General features: G+C 40.6%; 2 protein-coding genes across 2 annotated transcripts in view; both read left to right on the top strand.

The window, feature by feature from the left end:
* The first annotated feature begins 3,554 nt into the window (after positions 1–3,554).
* On the top strand, positions 3,555–8,581 carry rps4x (ribosomal protein S4 X-linked). The gene is made up of 7 exons (XM_036596644.1): positions 3,555–3,625; positions 4,157–4,234; positions 4,403–4,583; positions 6,103–6,200; positions 7,044–7,215; positions 7,752–7,909; positions 8,418–8,581. The coding sequence occupies exons 1-7, from the start codon at positions 3,623–3,625 to the stop codon at positions 8,517–8,519; spliced, it is 792 nt and encodes a 263-aa protein (XP_036452537.1). The 5' UTR covers positions 3,555–3,622; the 3' UTR covers positions 8,520–8,581.
* Positions 8,582–15,886: 7,305 nt separating this feature from the next.
* The window catches only part of nhsl2 (NHS-like 2), a 111,878-nt gene continuing 110,407 nt past the window's right edge, over positions 15,887–17,357 (top strand). Inside the window, 2 exon segments of the mRNA XM_036596106.1 lie at positions 15,887–16,319; positions 16,321–16,423. Of these exon segments, the coding sequence (XP_036451999.1) occupies positions 16,146–16,319; positions 16,321–16,423 (277 nt within the window). The 5' untranslated portion in view covers positions 15,887–16,145.

Raw genomic sequence — 17,357 nt, 5'->3', positions numbered from 1 at the left:
GATGACCACAGTTTCACAGTCAAGACTACTAAAAAGACTGTACTCTAAAGACATTTGCCTACCAAAAGGATATAGAACTTAAAGCTAGGTGGCAGCAGAAAATTCTGGCAAGGAGGCTCTCTTGAATCAAAAACATGGCAGAGCATAGACCTTCGTTATTCAAATTTGCGTTCTTCTTCTCCCCTCTCCAGGGACTCCTTTCAAAGAGGTGCAGGAATTTCTCAGCAGTCACCAGACGTGGAATTAAGTTGTAAGCTTCAAACATGGACCAGGCCTTCAGCATGAGCCATACCACAAGTGTCTTATGGTGTTACTAAAGTGATATTATTTTTTTATTTTTATTTTTTTCTTCCCTCTTCTTTACTTCCTCATTGGAACCCCAGCAACTCAAGCCCATTACAGAAATTGGCCAAATAATTTCTGTGGATATGTGACCCTTCTTTCCTTTGACATGGGTGGTTGTCTTCACCATCTGAGTGTGAACTGTATAGTGAAAGGTGTATGAGAAAACACTACATGACTTCTGAAAGATGTGCTGAGGACGTGGTCTCCAAGGACCGGTTTCGTCTGCTGCCTTTTTGCCGTCTGTCAGGTGTACTCTCTGTCCAATTGAGTGGCCGGATGGGGTTTCGTTTCCTAATGGAAGGTGATCCTGAAACCGGCGTGCGCTCGGATGGGCTACTCTTTTCCAAAACGCATGTCATCGCAAGCCTCGTTTACCCCAGTGGAACCTGATCTGGCAGGCAGCTTTCCATGGTTAAATATATTAATGATAGACGTGTCCGTTTACTACAGAGGTTGCCTGCACGGCCACATAGCCTAATTTTCAGTCTAGAAAGGTTGTGAATAGCAGAAAATTCTCTCTGCAGATTATGTAAACTAAACAAGGTAGCTTAGAATGAGAATCCTATTAAAAAGCACTATATTTGTACATGTTTAATCTTTTTTTTTCTTTTTTTTTGTGCTGTATATAAATAAAAAAATATTAGAAAAGATCAAAGCAGACTCTTAGAGACTCCACTTACCTGTTCCTAAAATTTCTCTAACTTAGAATAGGCTAATGCAAACTTGTGTTAATGGAAAAAAATGAGATGATTGTCTTTTTGGTTTAACGATTTTTGAATGAATCATAAAGGTGATTTTATTTTTATTTTTGTTTTTTGTTTTTTTGTTTAGCACTTTCTTTCCATCTTGTGTATTTTTCTACAAAAGATGAAATTACAGTTATATTTAAATGAGTGTATTGGCTATGTTTTCTGAATATGAGTAAATAAAGAACCGAAATCAATCTTTTGATTTCTTCTGTCCATCTTTATTGTGGTTTCTGATACCTGGTTTATAGATTATTGTGGTACAACTTGAAAGAAGAAGATTTGGGAGGAAACTGTGAGGAAAGAACTTTGCTGGAAGAACTTTAAGGACCTATTTGATTAACCACTGAAGTGTTCAGTCTGTGCAGAGCTTGAAGATAAGCAATATCATGCCATCTAGTGGATATCAGTGAAGACTGCAACTCTACTTCAAGCCTCAGTACAAAATGACAGTTTGCTGTGTGTTTATGTTCTATTCCAGTATGCTGTGGAAAACTAGCCAAGCAATTAACACTCCAACCTATGTTTACAGACAGACTATGTTTGTAAATAGAGAGTCCACACATTAACAGGATGAACAACTTCAGAACTCTGACATTTATTGCAATGTACAAAGACCAAGCTGCATAATTACACACAACATACTGCATATACACCTCATTAGGTTCACCTACCTTGTATCCACATTCACTGGTCATTGTATCAGGTACATCTACCATATTGGTGCACTTCGTAGGTATATAATTGAAGAATTTCTTCTCCAAATTTGTAACGATTTTGGAGTTTTTAAAAGAATAACAACTGATGTGTACGCATGCTTATTTCTCAAGTTAAGGCTTGTATTAATTATAATTTTGATTTATTGTATATAAAAAGTCCACTGAGGGCCTACAGTGGGTGTACCTGATAAAGTGTTCTATTAGGTACAAGGTACAGGTACCTAATTAGTATATGAAGCTTCACATTAACCCTAGAGAACTAAAACAGATATAGCTTAAAGGAAACTGTGGGCAGGCGTACAGGAGCCTCCCAGTGTGGGTCACTGTGTCCACCCTTTGGCAGAAGAACAGATGGATGATTGACCGGCTTTATCTTCTACCATAAACAGAGCCACTCTGTGCCCTGGTCTGGTATTTCCTGACAGATATTGTCACTCATGAGGAAAAGAAAGGCTGGTGGTGCAATGAAAATTAAAACCTAACCAACCAAGAGATGCTTTTCACCATCATAAATAGTACAAAATAAGTTTCTAATTAGCAATAGATCATATTTTTGGATGACATCATTTACGTTTTCTTTAACATTAATAACAAAATGTGGCATAGCACATAAACATAAACACAAACTTTGGGTCTTAGTAGACAAAGAACCTGAAATCAAAGCCAAGCTTCAAAACACATTTCTTTAAGTTACCATAGTAAAATCACAACATTGTTTCAAAACCACAGATTTTAAAAGTCACACATGCTTTCCAGAAACTGATAACATTAAGGGCCCATTTTACGGAAGACTACATTATCTTCACTTTTTATACATCCATTTATGGAAAATAAGCCCATTTTGAGTTCAGTGGGCCTCATTCACCAATATCTTCCTGTTTTTTCTAAAATTTGTTCTTGAGAAAAATCCTGAGAAAAAGCTGATGTCCGATTCATGACGTGTTCTTAAACCGCAGAACTGTTCACACCTTTGTGCTCTTGAGTGTGTCTTAGCTAAGAACAAATCCCACATAGGAAAACATTGGTGAATGTGAGAATCTTCGTGAAAACTGTGTAAGTGGGTTTTAAGAAGAAATTTCTTCTTAAGAACGGCTGGTAAATGAGGCCATCGTGTTTTACGATGTCAGAAAATCCAATGAATTTACATATACTTGCCTATTTCTCTGTTCAGTCTACAGCAGGTTGGCTCCACCTGTTCGCCCTGAAATAAGTTCTAATAATAATAATAATGTTTCGTCTCTTACTGATTTTTGAACGAGGCACAATACAAGAAAGACCAAAGATAATTTATATATCAGTCTTAAAGGGACACGCTGGCCGAAATGAAAAATTGAACCATGCTCGCCTCCTGAAGCGGTGTCACAATATTCTTCAGAGAGGCTTTCCCATTTAAAGACTACGAAACCTCCCCCAGTACCATCATGCATCTTAGTTTTGGGCCTGATTGCTCCTTTAAAGGCACAGCTTGTTTAATTCCAAGACGTAAAGAGAGGCTGAAAGACGGTCGTGTAAGAAGAAATGGGTTATTGTTTTTTTGTACATAAACCCATACAAACGTATGTGCACCTCATGGAAAAAACAAAAAATGAACAGAATGTGGATTATTGGCCCTTTAGGACTTATCAGAGGCGGGTTTGAAAGGTGTAGTGCGTTAAAGGTGAGTTGGGTTTGACTGTGATGAGGAGCCCAGACGCTAGAGGGCAGAAGCTCACTCAGTGAACACGCTGAGCCTCACGCGGCCTCTTCAGCGGCGCTGTTTCAGCTTATCTTCCTTTCACAGGAAGTCGCTGGCCCTTTCCCGCAGACTCCAACATGGTGAGCAGATTTCTTTCTCAGCTTCTCTACAAAGTTATCCACAATCATCAGCCTTTCTACACGTTACTGGTCAACTGAAGTGCCAACATATTGTATTTACACATCTTATATGTTTAAGAGTCCATATATTGTCGTCAGTTGTCTTTCCTTTGGCTGTTAAAAACGTTTATTTAAACCTGCTCGGTGTCCGTGCACTGCCGCTAACTAGCTAGCTGCTGCTCCGCTAGTGCCACATTACCTCTGGTTGTTCAGTCGGTTGGCCTTTTGAGGACTTATCAGGACTAGTTGATAAAATAAGTCTCTCAGATATTCATAGTTTGTGTTTTGTGAATGTTGGCCGGTTGTGCTGCGGGTTTGTATGTACAATGCTACTGGGTTAGCCTGCCAGCCACCAAGATTGTTAGTCGGGTTTGGCGTTGCGTAGGTCTGCGGACTGCCTTACATGTTAACAGCTCTCGTGGACAATAAATTTGTATTCTGGGTGAAAGTAACACGGAAATTTCAGTGCCCTGTGTCTTCTCTGTCGTTCAGGCCAGAGGACCGAAGAAGCATCTGAAGCGCGTCGCAGCGCCCAAGCACTGGATGCTTGACAAGCTGACCGGGGTGTTTGTGAGTACTTCATTTTTTTCCTTCTACTGAGCCACATGGCTGTGCACTGTGCCTGTATTACTCGCTCAATCTTAGTTTGGGAGAGTTTGTCATTTAAAAGCTAGAAATGTGTGAGAGTAGAGGTCTGACAGTTTGGTGTGGTGAACGTTTTTTTTTTTCTGTCCCCAGGCTCCTCGCCCCTCCACCGGTCCCCACAAGCTGAGGGAGTGCCTGCCCCTCATCATCTTTCTGAGGAACCGGCTCAGGTATGCCCTGACTGGAGATGAAGTCAAGAAGATCTGCATGCAGAGGTTAATCAAGGTTGATGGCAAGGTCCGCACTGACATCACCTACCCTGCTGGGTTCATGGGTAAGTTGTGGCTTAAAAACGGGACCTGTTGGTCGATGTGAGCAAAGCTCCTCCAAAGTGCATCTTTATAATGAGCAAAGTTATTGTTTGATGTTTGTACGTAGTGCAGTGTGCGTTGATAGTTGTGAAGCCAAAGAAATTTTCTTCAGGTTAACAAGGGAAGCTATAGGGGATGTGAAATGATCAGCACATCTCATTTCAGAAGTGGGTTCAGAGACTCAGTTGTTTTTCTATGCAGAAAGTGGCATTCTGTATGACTGTTGGGGCAAAACTCTGAAACTCCATTTTTGGCATTCTTTTTTTTTCTTTTCTTCCCCCAGGTTAATTGTAAATGCCCTTATTCTGTGCCCTTTGTCAATGTTATGAATGGACCATCACAAAAGTCACTTGGGATAAAATCTTGTTTCGTTAATTTCCTTTAAGAATGGTTTTTGAGACATTTTTTTTCCCAACAGTGATGTGTTGAGGGAACCTGGGTGAGTTGAATTTGTACCACTGGACCCGATGGACAAACTTTGGGGGGAAAAAAAGGGTGCATCATCGTGACAGAGGATTAGGCAAACTGATTTGTAGTTTTGTGTGGCTATATAGGAGCATTATTTGGAGTTTTGTATAGCTATGCCTAACAGTGCAGTCCAAAAAACTGATGAACAGTTACCATAGAGTAAGTATCTGCTCTCTGCTGCTTTCTGTTGGTGCACACAAACTTGAGTGTTCCTGTTGGCAACTAGGAAAAAATATCACAATATTCTTATTACCGAAAGGGAACCAGTTGGGATAGTTTGTGGCGTGGTAGTATTTCCAGTCTTAGGATACGAACGAAATGTTATATTGCCATATTCCACATAGTTGTGGTATGTGTGATGTTCTAGTCTTGAAAGTGCTATTTAGGGATTTGGATAGATATGTGGTACGGAATTTTCTTACCTGCCGAAGAATTTTGGATGTGGAATATCTAATGTACAATTCAGTGTTTTCCTGCTAGCATCTATTAAAACTGTTCATAGGGATACAGACTGCTGGCAGAATACTCACAACAAGCATCTAGAATCCGTCAGTCAACTGACCGGCATTTGGTGCTGTTACGGAGTGTCCATGATTTTAACAGTAGGAGTGTTTTACTTTGGTGCAGGATGTGTATAATTGCGTTGAATTTACTGCTTGAGTTCTTGTAATTGTAGATACTAAAACTATATGTTTGCTCAGTTCTGGTGGTCAGTGTTGGAAAAATTGTGTGTAATCTGACTGCACAGTTTAACAGATGGCTGTGCTGAGCATGGCACACTTGGTCAGTGTGTTCTCAGAGGCATTTTCATTCACGCAGTGTGAGTTTGGGAAGTATTGCCAAGAGGATATTAAATCTGCTGTGATTCATTGTCAAGACCTGATGATGCTGCAGGGTGCATAGCCAAGTCTTATGAAAGACCTACAGGAAAGTTGGACCATAAGGCCAGGATCTAGAGGGGGACTAGAAGCAGAGTTTGAGTTTTTGATGTAGTGTTGTCTTATTCTGTTGCAGATGTGATCAGCATTGAGAAGACTGGAGAGAACTTCCGGCTGATCTACGACGCCAAGGGCCGTTTCACTGTCCACCGTATCACCAATGAAGAGGCCAAGGTGAGCTGCTTCTTTTGGCACACCTGAGCGTCAGACTGCAAGCATAGTTTATGTTGGTGAAGAGCCTGGCACATTTCCCTGAGATTATATAATGTTTTTGCAAATATGTGAAAGTAAATGAAAGAATATATTGATGTGTCAGAGGCCTGCAACAATTATTGATTAATAGATGTATTTCAACAAAGTATTCAGAAACTATTAGAATAGTTGACAGGCTTACCACTTTTATAAATGCAGGCACTTCTGTGGAGAGAACGTTTATCAAGCCAAATACTAGCTTCTGACCAGTAGCGTATAGTGACCACTTCTACACAGTGGACTCAAATGCACATTCTTGTGCGATTTTGCAAAACTAGCAAGACTCTTGCAGTTCCAGGTGACAGTATCAGTTTTAACTCTGACTGCAGTCCAAGTAAGTTTGTCTCTGGATTGCTTGTTAGCTAGCCAGTAGGCTCTGTTGTGTTTATTAATGAGAATAGAGAAATAAATTATTCAGGCTGCACTGGGTGTTATGTGGCTGAGCTTGGTGCGTACTCTAGTATAAAAATGTTTTGAGCAGGTTAATCTTCATCCTGACCAGTTCCCAAAAAGTTTGCGTTTTTAAGACAGTTTCATAAGTTTCTGCTCACTGCTGTTCAGAGCCAAATCAGGGCATTTTAATGCAGCTTGCTATGAAACAATTATGGAGCCATGGTTGTTTTCATTATTGTAGTATTTTAAGCAAAAATAAATTTTATTTTGCAGTAATGCAACATGTAAAATGAGTGTTCAAGGCAGTATTTGAAATTGAAGATCAAACATTGCTTGAAATGTCTCATTCTATTTGCCTGCTCTTGTCAATAGTACAAGTTGTGCAAGGTGAGGAAAATCCTCATTGGCACTAAGGGAATCCCTCACCTGGTCACCCATGATGCCCGCACCATCCGCTACCCTGACCCCCTCATCAAGGCCAACGACACTGTCCGCATTGACCTGGAGACTGGCAAAGTCACAGACTTCATCAAGTTTGACACAGGTCAGTAGTGCTAATGTTGTCCTGAATCTACACTGAACAAAAATATAAATGCAACACTTCTGGTTTGGTCCTAATTTGCAGCAGTTTGATTAAAAAAAGAGACTAATGTTGTGCACGTACAAGTCACACCAGATGCTAATTTCACAACCCAAACAAAATGGGTGTTTGTGCTGGGTTTCTGTAAATTCAGTAAAACTCACTCTAAACACCAGCTTTCATGGTAGCATGTTAGCATTATTCATGCATGATTTTTGCTCCAAACATGCAGTAGGCCAGTTTATTCTGATTTTGGCTAACTTAAATGTGAGCTGTGTAAGTGCACATATGCTGTATTTGAATGCTGCTGCTGCAGTTATACCATAGTGTTTTATGTTTCGTGACTCATTGTGCTAAATAGCCAGTCGTCTTTCTTTCAGTATAGCACTTCATTTTCATTTGTGAATTTAATGCTAATTTGACCTATTAGAGAGCAAATAGAAAGTTTTGAAAATGTGCTAGTGTTGATTTAATATCTGTCTTTCCATGTGTGTACGCAGGTAACCTGTGCATGGTAACAGGTGGTGCTAACTTGGGGCGTATTGGTGTCATCACCAACAGAGAGAAGCACCCTGGCTCCTTTGACGTGGTGCACGTAAAGGATAGCACTGGCAACAGCTTCGCCACCAGGCTCTCCAACATCTTTGTCATTGGCAAGGTGAGCAAGACAGCAAGAACGACGGTTCTTACTGAAATTGCCTGATGGTTTGGTCATGCAACATCAATTTTATTTTTTTTCTGTATATATTTTTAATCACAGACCCACACTTGCAGCCAAGCAGTCTGAGAATTTAATTGGGGCACCTCTGTAATAGTGAAATGAAAAGACTCAGAATTTTAGCATGCACAATTTAGTGCAAGGGTTACTGTTTATTGTTTCATTATTTAAGAATATTCAGTCTTTATTTAGAGCAACTGTGGATATGTATCCGAGAGGTGGGTTCATTTCAGAATTGAGTGGAGCACTGTTTTAATGAGCATGCTCATTTAATTGAATGAGCAAGTTAAATTAATGCAGGCAGTGTTATGTATCTCATGTCCAAAGCCCAGTTAAGAAAAAGCTTTTGCTCTCCAAATGCTGATGAATTTTTTTTATTTATTTTTTTTCTCTAAGTTTATATAATTTGTGAGGTCTTTTATTCATATTTGGTTGTTCTCTTAATCAGGGCAACAAGCCATGGGTATCCATCCCTCGTGGAAAGGGTGTTCGCCTGACCATTGCCGAGGAGAGAGACAAGAGACTGGCTGCCAAGCAGAGTGGCAACTAAGTCCACTCAGAACATGCTTACACACTTGGGTTTCAAATAAAAGAATAATTTACAACAATAAATGTTGTTAGTTTATTTATTTATTTAGACACGTGGAAGGTGATGGTTAAAAGCTACCTGATTGTTCTAATAATTTAGACATGTAAGTCTGAAGATTCAGGTAATGGGATATTTAGTTGAAGTCATATTGTAATTGCAGAACTCTACACCTTAAAACCAGAGTGTGATGCAGTGCTGTAGGGCCCAGGCTATGCTGTCACTGCAGGTAGATTGTACAAAAAGAAAACAAGTACAGTTGAGCATTTCTATCTTACTTGCTGCATATGTAAACTGCATGAAGACTTCAGTTAAGGATACTATAGCCATTTGGACAATTTTATTGCTTTAGTATGTGAGCTAGTGTTTTATTTCATAAGGGTTTTAAGTGATTGTAAAATGGAAGACAGTGAGGGGCTTTAAACCATCTTAATGTTAATCCACTAGGTCTGTTTAGTGGAGCAACATTGACATTGAGGAAGAATCCTCTGTTAAAGAGGCATTCTGGATCAAAACTAGCATTTAATGTTTTATGTAGTAATCTGTAGTGCGGTGTTGCGACCCACCCCCCACCCCCCGGTTGTTTTCTCTCACTGAAAAATCCAACAAGCATTGTGCAAATATATTACTCTGTGAAGTCTGTAACTCAGAGAATCCCTAAGGTGTTCAAAACCCTGAGTGCAAGCCACTGGCCTGTAAATACATCTATGGTGCTAGCTTTCAATGATGATGGTACTAACCTTAAATGGTCGTCGGGCTTTTTTTTGTTAAAAGAATAATTTGGCCATCTTGCGAGATTAAATTTCAAAACTCCAAGCCCCAAGTATCCACCCTAAAGCACTTCTAGTCTTTCTAGATTTCTAAACCTCTATCTCAGGATGCATCATCACCAGTTTTGAAACCAGGAAAAATCAATTTAGAGATGGCTATAAGAGGAGGGTGGGCATGTTTCCAACAGATGTAGCAATGGGTGCATTTTTTTCCCCATTTTGACTAGAGTCCTTTAATGAGATTGGGTGACTTTGCAGCTCTGCTATTGATGGTGAGGACTTTCTCTGAGCATTAGGGTGCCTCTGGCAACCAGTCTCATCCAAATGCTTGACCAAATGTAACTCCACTCTCACTTGTGCCTGCATCAGGATCACAGTTTGGCAAAGGTGATGTTGAAACCGTCAAAGGTGTGTCTAGAGCCAAGTATGTGAGAGATAATGTGGTTTATGGGCATCTGGATCAAATATGGTAAGTTTTATAACGAGCCATTAGAGACTTGAAGATGTACTTCGTCTGCATCAGCATATGGTCAGCAAATTTACAATATTTGAAAAAAAAAAGTCCACCTGGATTAGCGTTACAGAAAAATATAACAATTTAATTGAATTAATAAAGTTCAGATAGCCCAGAGTCACTTAAGTTTTTAAGGTGGGTTGCACCCTAAAAACAAGATTTGACTATTAATCATGTTACACCAAACTTTAAACCTATCTTGAAAATAATCAGGATCACATTTAAACCATCATTTTAATCCTGGATTTCTTTTACAGTAAATCTAGATTAAATTTAATCACGATACTTTACACTCAGATTTAAACTTCATTCGGAGATTAAACGGTTTGAATTTACAAAATGTGTTTAAAAAAATAGGTGTTCTCTGCAGAACAGAAAATCTGTTCAGAAGTTAAACTAAGCCCGATATACAGAAAACTTAAGGACTTAAATGTGGTTCACTTACTCACGGTTAACGATTCTAACGATTCTCCCCACAAGAGGGCGCTATTAGCGCTTATGTCGCCTTTGTATGCGTCACTGAGATAGAGGAAAATAAACACAGCAGCGGGATCTCACTGATGGAGGTATGTTTTGCAGTTACAAACGGCGTGTAAGTGAAGTTAACAGCCGAAGACAGGTTGAATATACTCCCGGTAGGAAGGCAGTTTTGTTTATCTAAAGTAAGCATGACTAGCTTGGCAGACAGCTAAAGCTAGGTTAGCTAACAGGCTAAAAGAATGCTCTCATAACAGTCTGTGTTAGACTTCAGATTTAAGTAAGCTTTTAATGTAAAACGGCAACACACAGAATAACATCCAGAGCGTTTGAATTAAAAAACGTTATTCAAATTACCAACAGGTTTTGTATATATTTAAGCAGTCTTATCAGTCTCGAATAAACAGCGCCCCCTGACGACGCCGAGCCTCTTGCACTAATAACGGACTGTGTAAACGCCTTGATTCGCTCTTTGCCTGTAAGGGCTGTTTCTGATGCAGCACTGCTAGTTTTCACTTAAAATGGAAAACAGACAGTGATTAGTGTGGAGAGTAATGTTGCTGCCGTTTATTCATTGCCGAATCCGTCGTAGCTACAGTTTTAATCTCAGATTAAAGCTTTAAGCGAAGATTTTTAAACCCCTGTTTAAAATTACGTGGTGCAGCACAGCTCAACTTAAAATAAAACCTATATTACCAAGTCCTTGATTAGCTCCAAACTCTAAAAGTTTAAATTAATTGTTGGTGTAACCCACCCTAATACTGTAAAGCCCGGTCCCGAAGTCCTCACTTCAGGGGCGTCAACGTCACGCAGCTCTGCGGGAGACCTACGGTTTAACACGTGCACACAGTGCAGGCTCTGCATGTGCTGCTCCCAGCGTACCGGTCGTACCTGTTAATTTTATCTGAGTTAATCTACGGTGGCTGGATTTATATAACAAGCATAATGGGCTGCCGTTTATTTATTGCCGAATCCGTCATGGCTACAATTTTAATCTCAGATTAAAGCTTTAAGCGAAGATTTTTAAACTCCTGTTTAAAATCACATGGTGCAAGACCGCTCAATTTAAAATAAATAAATAAATAAAACTTTAATAAAACCAAATAAAATTGGTGGGGAGACTGGAGCCTATCCCAGCGGTCATTGGCCAGAAGGCAAGCATATAATGCAGCTCAAGTTAAATTAATAAGCAAAGACATTTTATTTGATATCTGGATATCTTCCTCTCTGTCACGCTGGCCAGACAGCTGTAAACAAAACCACTCTGATTGGCCATCACCTGTACCTCACTGAATTCTGGGTAGCGGGCCGCTGTTGAGTCCGGAGAACTTGTAATGAGAAGAATTATTGCCACTCTGTAACGTCTTCCGGGTTTCTTAAACACTAGAGGGCGCTCCTGGACGAGTCCAAAATGAAAGGGTTAAGCATTTGAGCAAAAACATAGTTTATAAATGCTTAAACATTTCTGAATGTAAAAGAACACAACAACTAATTTTCTGAGCACAGAAGAGCATAAAACATTTTAACACCGCTGTTGTATTTTTAAGAGCTTTTAAACTCCAGTTATAGAATTTGAAAGGCGCCTCATGTACGTTCATGACGTCAGTGAGCGTGAACATGAAATCAGCACTCACTAGCTGTAATGCATCCTGCTGCCCAAAACCTGTTTGCTGTAGAAAGAAGGAAACATACAGGTAGGTTTCTTTGCCTTTTTACTGAAATACATCCTTCTATTTTCTAAATTGAAGTTCTGGACAAAAGTGATTAGATTGATTCAAGTGATTAGAAACTATTATAACTTTTAGTTCTTAGCCTTTTAGCTCTGTTTACCCCTATTTATTAAGTACATGGGTGTCCTCTGGTGTTTTGCAGTCGTGCAAAGCTGCAGTAAGTGTGCATAGAGGGCGCTAGTGAGCACCACTTTGAACACCAACATGACAAATGGGCTAGTAGCCTCGCAGTACGTGTGGACACGCAATTGTATTACCGCTAGTTTGTTGTTAGTGACTGGGCTAAGGTAGATTTTAATGGCGAATCACACCGTAATGCTGTGTTTGATTCGACACGGAGGTCAGAGCCCGAATTATGTAATTTTCGACCTAAAAAGTAGGGAAAAAACATGGAAGCCTCCATGAAAGCAAGTATTGTTAGCAACAAGCTAGTGAATGCCAGTGAATGATAGTGAAAAGAGTGGTAAACTAAATAGCATGGTCTATTTCCTTTCTTAAAACAGTTAACTTTATGGTCAGTGTTGTAATAAGGTGACCATATTCCTGAAATGAAAACGGGGGCATTTCCAGTTCAGTGGTAAGTATATCATTAAAATATCGCTAAGTAAAAAGGGTCTCAAAAGTCACTTAGTCTAGTGGCTTAGGCAGGAATGAGTCGGGGATACATTTATCACAAAAATTCAGTGGTTGTATGATATTCATATGAAATATTTGGCTGTAAAAAGAGACCCTAAACATATCGCTGGGCTAACTCCAGTCCCAGAGAGACAGATGGCTGCTATCAACATATGCCATATGTTATATATGGAAGGCTGGAAAAGTGACGCAGTTGAAAAATAATGCACTGTTTTTAGCTCGCATAATAGTCTACATTCAAGTAGATTGTATGCCTACACAAATCAGACAGACTACTTGTCACCTGGTAGTACAATTAAAATCCCGTAAGCTTTTAATCTCTGGGTTACCTTGTGTCTTCAAAAGATGATTGTGGTGATGTTGTCGACTCACTTGACACTTGCTGTACTAGCAGTATTCTCTAAAACTAGGTGAGCAAGTGGTAGAAGTGGTTAGTAGATATCAGCAGCCAGCACCTTCTGTTGGCCAAAACAAGCACAGTCCAAGATGTCTGCCCATCTGCTCTGCTGCCATGTCTTTCTTAGGACTGTCCAGTGTGTTTTGTATTTCACAGTTAAAAATGGGGACATTTCTGGGGACAGCTCCAGCTAGGGACAGGCCACCAAAACGGGGATGTCTGGTGAGTATGTTGACTGATCTATAGCAGAGTGTCATACAGCCCGTGGGCCAAACTTAATCTAGGTAACTATTTGTTAAAAGTCGTTTTAACATGATATCTAATTATAAATTACTTCTATTGATGGTGTAAGCAGCCATTTGACTACATACACTAAGTATTGCATTTAGAACAGCATTCTGACGTTCCAAGCAGGAATTCACAGTTGAGGGGCATTTTCTTTGATTTTTCCCTAGTCAGAGGTGGGAAATTCTGAGTTACGAGTTGATACGCAGCATTGGGCCACGACTAGACTCTAGACCAAAGTAACTGACCTAGAATAGCTATATCCAAGGAGGAATGTATACCTGCATGTGAGTGTGTTTGTGTTCTACTTTGCAGCGGCTCTTCTCCAGAAGGCCATATGGGTCCTGCTGGGTTTCAGCCTGTCTCTCCTGCAGCCTTTGGCCTGCTGGTCCACAGCGCCACAGCATGGCTTAGCTCAGCTCTGTCCAACACACACTGCTGGGGCGTGGGGCCAGAGTAAAACACACACGCACACATCCAGGGCCTTGTGTCCTTGAGTTTAATATACATCATCCATGTCATCTTTTGGTTCTTCCTGATGGGCTTTAGAAAGATTTTATGTTACCTCAGGCTGCTTTGTGCATTTTGCTAATTACAGTATCTCGATTTATGGATAGTGTCCCAAACGTGTAAGCATTATTTACTGATATAAGTGCATCTAATATGAGAGCAAATGTTTCTGAAGTGCTTTTTTGCAGCAGGTCTGGCGTGTTTTGTCCTTCATGAACGTATGGGGAGCTGTGATACAGACCTGTGTTTTGTGCACTAGGGCCCTTTGAAAGTGAAACATGAAGCTTGCCAGACTCCGGCACTGCTTCTGCCTCGCTTTACATCCCTCCCTGTGCAAAAGAAAAAGAAAAAAAAAAACATCACTTTGATCTGATTACACAAGAGCTCTTTGGCTTCAGAATCACATTTGGCAGATAGGCGCGAGCACAGAAACAGAAAGCGAGTGAAGAAGAAAAAAGGTTGGAAAACCAGATGAGAAGAAAAAGTTTCAATGAACGGAGAGGGGAGGAGGAAGAGGAGGAGGAAGGCTGATCTGAAGGAAGGAAAGGTCCTCCAGGAGTATTTCTGCTCATACGTTTGAGCTGTGGGTAAGCGGGGTGGGGCTGGGGGACCTGGAACAATGCAGACAGTCATGGTTCCCCAGCAGCCAGGCAGGGCCTCCAGATGTTTCCAATCAATTTCACTGCTTTTGACAGACTTACGTAAAGCCATGGATGCATAGTTGATAAGATTAGTGGACAATAGATGACGTGTAGCTTCTATACCTGCTCCTCTTCCTCACTATGCTGTTTCTGGGACACTGGATGAACAAAACATCTAGGTGAGCCAAGTTCTGCTTTAGGGTGGGGGTTCACACATGCACCAGATGTGGGCTTTGGGAGGGGCGAACATGTGGAGGAAGGAGGGTGTTTTTTTTTCATTGCTGAACCTGGCTGCGTTTTTCCAATGTTGGATTTTTTGCTTTACAGTCTCCAAGTGCAGCTGTTAAAACTCATCGCTCGCAAACTTGGACATGAGCTGTAGGCCAAACTGTGTGCTCACAGTCCTCTGACCTTCAGTCTGAATTATTGAGATGTCAGTTGAGACTGCAGTTCTGGGAACCTGTATCATTTTAATATAACTGGTTTTGTTCATCTGAAAGAAAATGTTCTATACTTTTCTATCTGAAGTGGAAAAGCTTCACAAAAGACTGGTGATTTTTAAGGCCAAGGACAGCATAAACAGTACACCTGCCCTAAAAACAGAAAGTGCCCTTGTGGTACCAGTTTAGAGTTACCTATATGTTATACTTTTCTTCTTTTTGTTTCATAAAAAAAGAAAAGCACCTAACAAACTTTAGTTTCTATGCTAATAGATAGATGCTGGATGTAAGATGTACCACTGTAGTTCTGTAGGAAGCAAAGATACTTGAATATTAGTTGGGCATGGTATTTTTTCCCCTCAAGGTTGTTTTTTGGTTGATTGGTTTAAGTGGCATCCCACCATTTTCAAACTTTTTTTGCATAATTCAGTCATTGAGATTAAAGTCATTCTGAGTGGTTTGGTGTAAAAATGTGAATTGTAGAGAATCTTATGGAAAATTAACCTTGAATGAAACTCATTTTACAGTGGCGGTGATTGTTACTTGTTTGTAACCATTTTAACATAATCATTTTCTGTGAGGTAGTTTTGCTTTGGACGTCTGGTTCCTATCACCACCACTGTGACGAATTCTGACTCTAGTTTTCTAGAAACAGCGAAGATCAAATCAAACCACTCTGAACTACTTTGTAAATATTAACAATGTAGTTATGCAGAAAATGTTACAAATAGGCGGAATTTCCCTTTAAGCTACCTTTACGTCTGCTTAAGGCATTATGTCATTGGTGTAACAGCACTTTTACTTGTTTTAGGCTCCACAGACGGTCGCTGCACGGAGAAAGTGCGCATGCGTGCGTAAAAGTCGGCGGTTCAGTTGGGTGAACGCTGAATAGCTAAACCGAGCTCTGTGGCTAAAACGCTGCAGTGGGCTATAGTGCATGGAGCATTTGAAAGCTCTCTGGCAGGTTTCGATGCTGGAGGACTGATTCTGCTGTACTGTAATGCAGCGCAGCTCCGCCCAGTGGACACTCGGCTGCATTGCACTACAACTGCCTCCACTCTAGTCGCGCCTCTCAGCTTCTCCAACAGCGGAGTTCATCGCAAGGAAAAACACGCACCAGCTAGACTTATCGGAACTGCAGAGAGAGGGAGAGACGGAGAGAGAAGGAGACCGAGAGAGAAGGAAAGGAGATGCCGTTTTGCAAGCGCGCCATAGCGCCCAAAGATGTGTGCAAAAGTGCGCCGAAGGCTCGGGGCGCTATCTTCTCGGACTTGGTGGACGTGTGCGGCTTCACCCTGTGCTCCGTGCTCAGGCAGCTTGCGGATTTGTCCAGGCTTTCGGTCAGCATCTTGGAGGAGCTCGAAGGGCGAACTCGCCTCCATTTGTCATCGCTCCGGGACGCTGGAGAGTAAAGTTATCAGTCTGCAAAGGCACATCTCAGTGCTCGCCAGCAAGCCGCCGCTGAAAAGTAAGACCCGCGCGTTTACTTCCAGTCTAAGTGACCAGTCTGATTTCTTCATTGGTCACTTATTACTTTAAGTCAAGTTCAAGGCCGGTGTTGTCTTATCTGGGCGAAATATCTCAGCTGTTGCTGCTCTGTGCTCCAATAGATGGGAAGGAGTGGGCTACTGGATGGCTTTAGGACGGTTCAGCATTCCTGGAAATGGCTTTTTATTATATTAGTGCACAGTTAAAAAAGATGGTTCTTCAGGGGTTCTTTGGTAAGGGGAATGGTTCTGTTTAGAAACATGAGTTCTATATAGAAGCATTTCATGCTCAAATGTTTCTTTGCATAGTGAAGTGGTTCTTCAGATTGATGGAGAACCTTTTTGAAAATGATTCTGTATAGAACCAAAAAGGGTTCTTACAGTAGCATAACCCTTTTTGGTTTTTCAAAATACAACACATCAATCTGAAGAACCATTTCCCCATGCAAAGAACAATTTAAGCATGAAATGCTTCTATATAGAAATCCTGGCTCTAAATAGAACCATTGCCTTTAGTAAAGAACCCTTGAACCAATTTTTAGGTGTGTAGCAGATATGAGTCTATTGCATTATCAGTTTTCTTCTTGCACAATACATGAAAGAAGTTTAAATGGGGGGATTCGAGTAATAGGGGTCACTGTACAAAACTCTTGTTTAATCCAGTTTCAGCTTGTGCTTGCTAGTGTGATCTTTCTAGATGGGCAGGGTCTGTGACGTGTAGAGGTGGGCAAGGTGACCATGTTTATCACTGTAGTGAGAAATTACCTCACATTACAGTGTTTTTCTTATCTTATTGTGGATATCATCATACGTAGAGGTGAATTCAGCTGTTTTTTCTGTGCAATTATGTTGTTAAAATGTAAAGAATGGTATTCCAAATGGTTTGATGTGAAATTATACATTCTAGAGAAACTA

The sequence above is a fragment of the Colossoma macropomum genome, unplaced genomic scaffold, assembly GCF_904425465.1.
Source record: "Colossoma macropomum unplaced genomic scaffold, Colossoma_macropomum, whole genome shotgun sequence".
NCBI classification, from domain to species: domain Eukaryota; kingdom Metazoa; phylum Chordata; class Actinopteri; order Characiformes; family Serrasalmidae; genus Colossoma; species Colossoma macropomum.
Note: the sequence above shows the minus strand (reverse complement) of the source record. Positions and strands in the feature narration are given on the sequence as shown.

Coding starts and splice junctions, on each gene's coding strand:
- rps4x (XM_036596644.1), top strand. Junction 6,201..7,043: donor TCACCAATGAAGAGGCCAAG/GTGAGCTGCTTC, acceptor TCTTGTCAATAG/TACAAGTTGTGCAAGGTGAG. Junction 7,910..8,417: donor ACATCTTTGTCATTGGCAAG/GTGAGCAAGACA, acceptor TCTCTTAATCAG/GGCAACAAGCCATGGGTATC.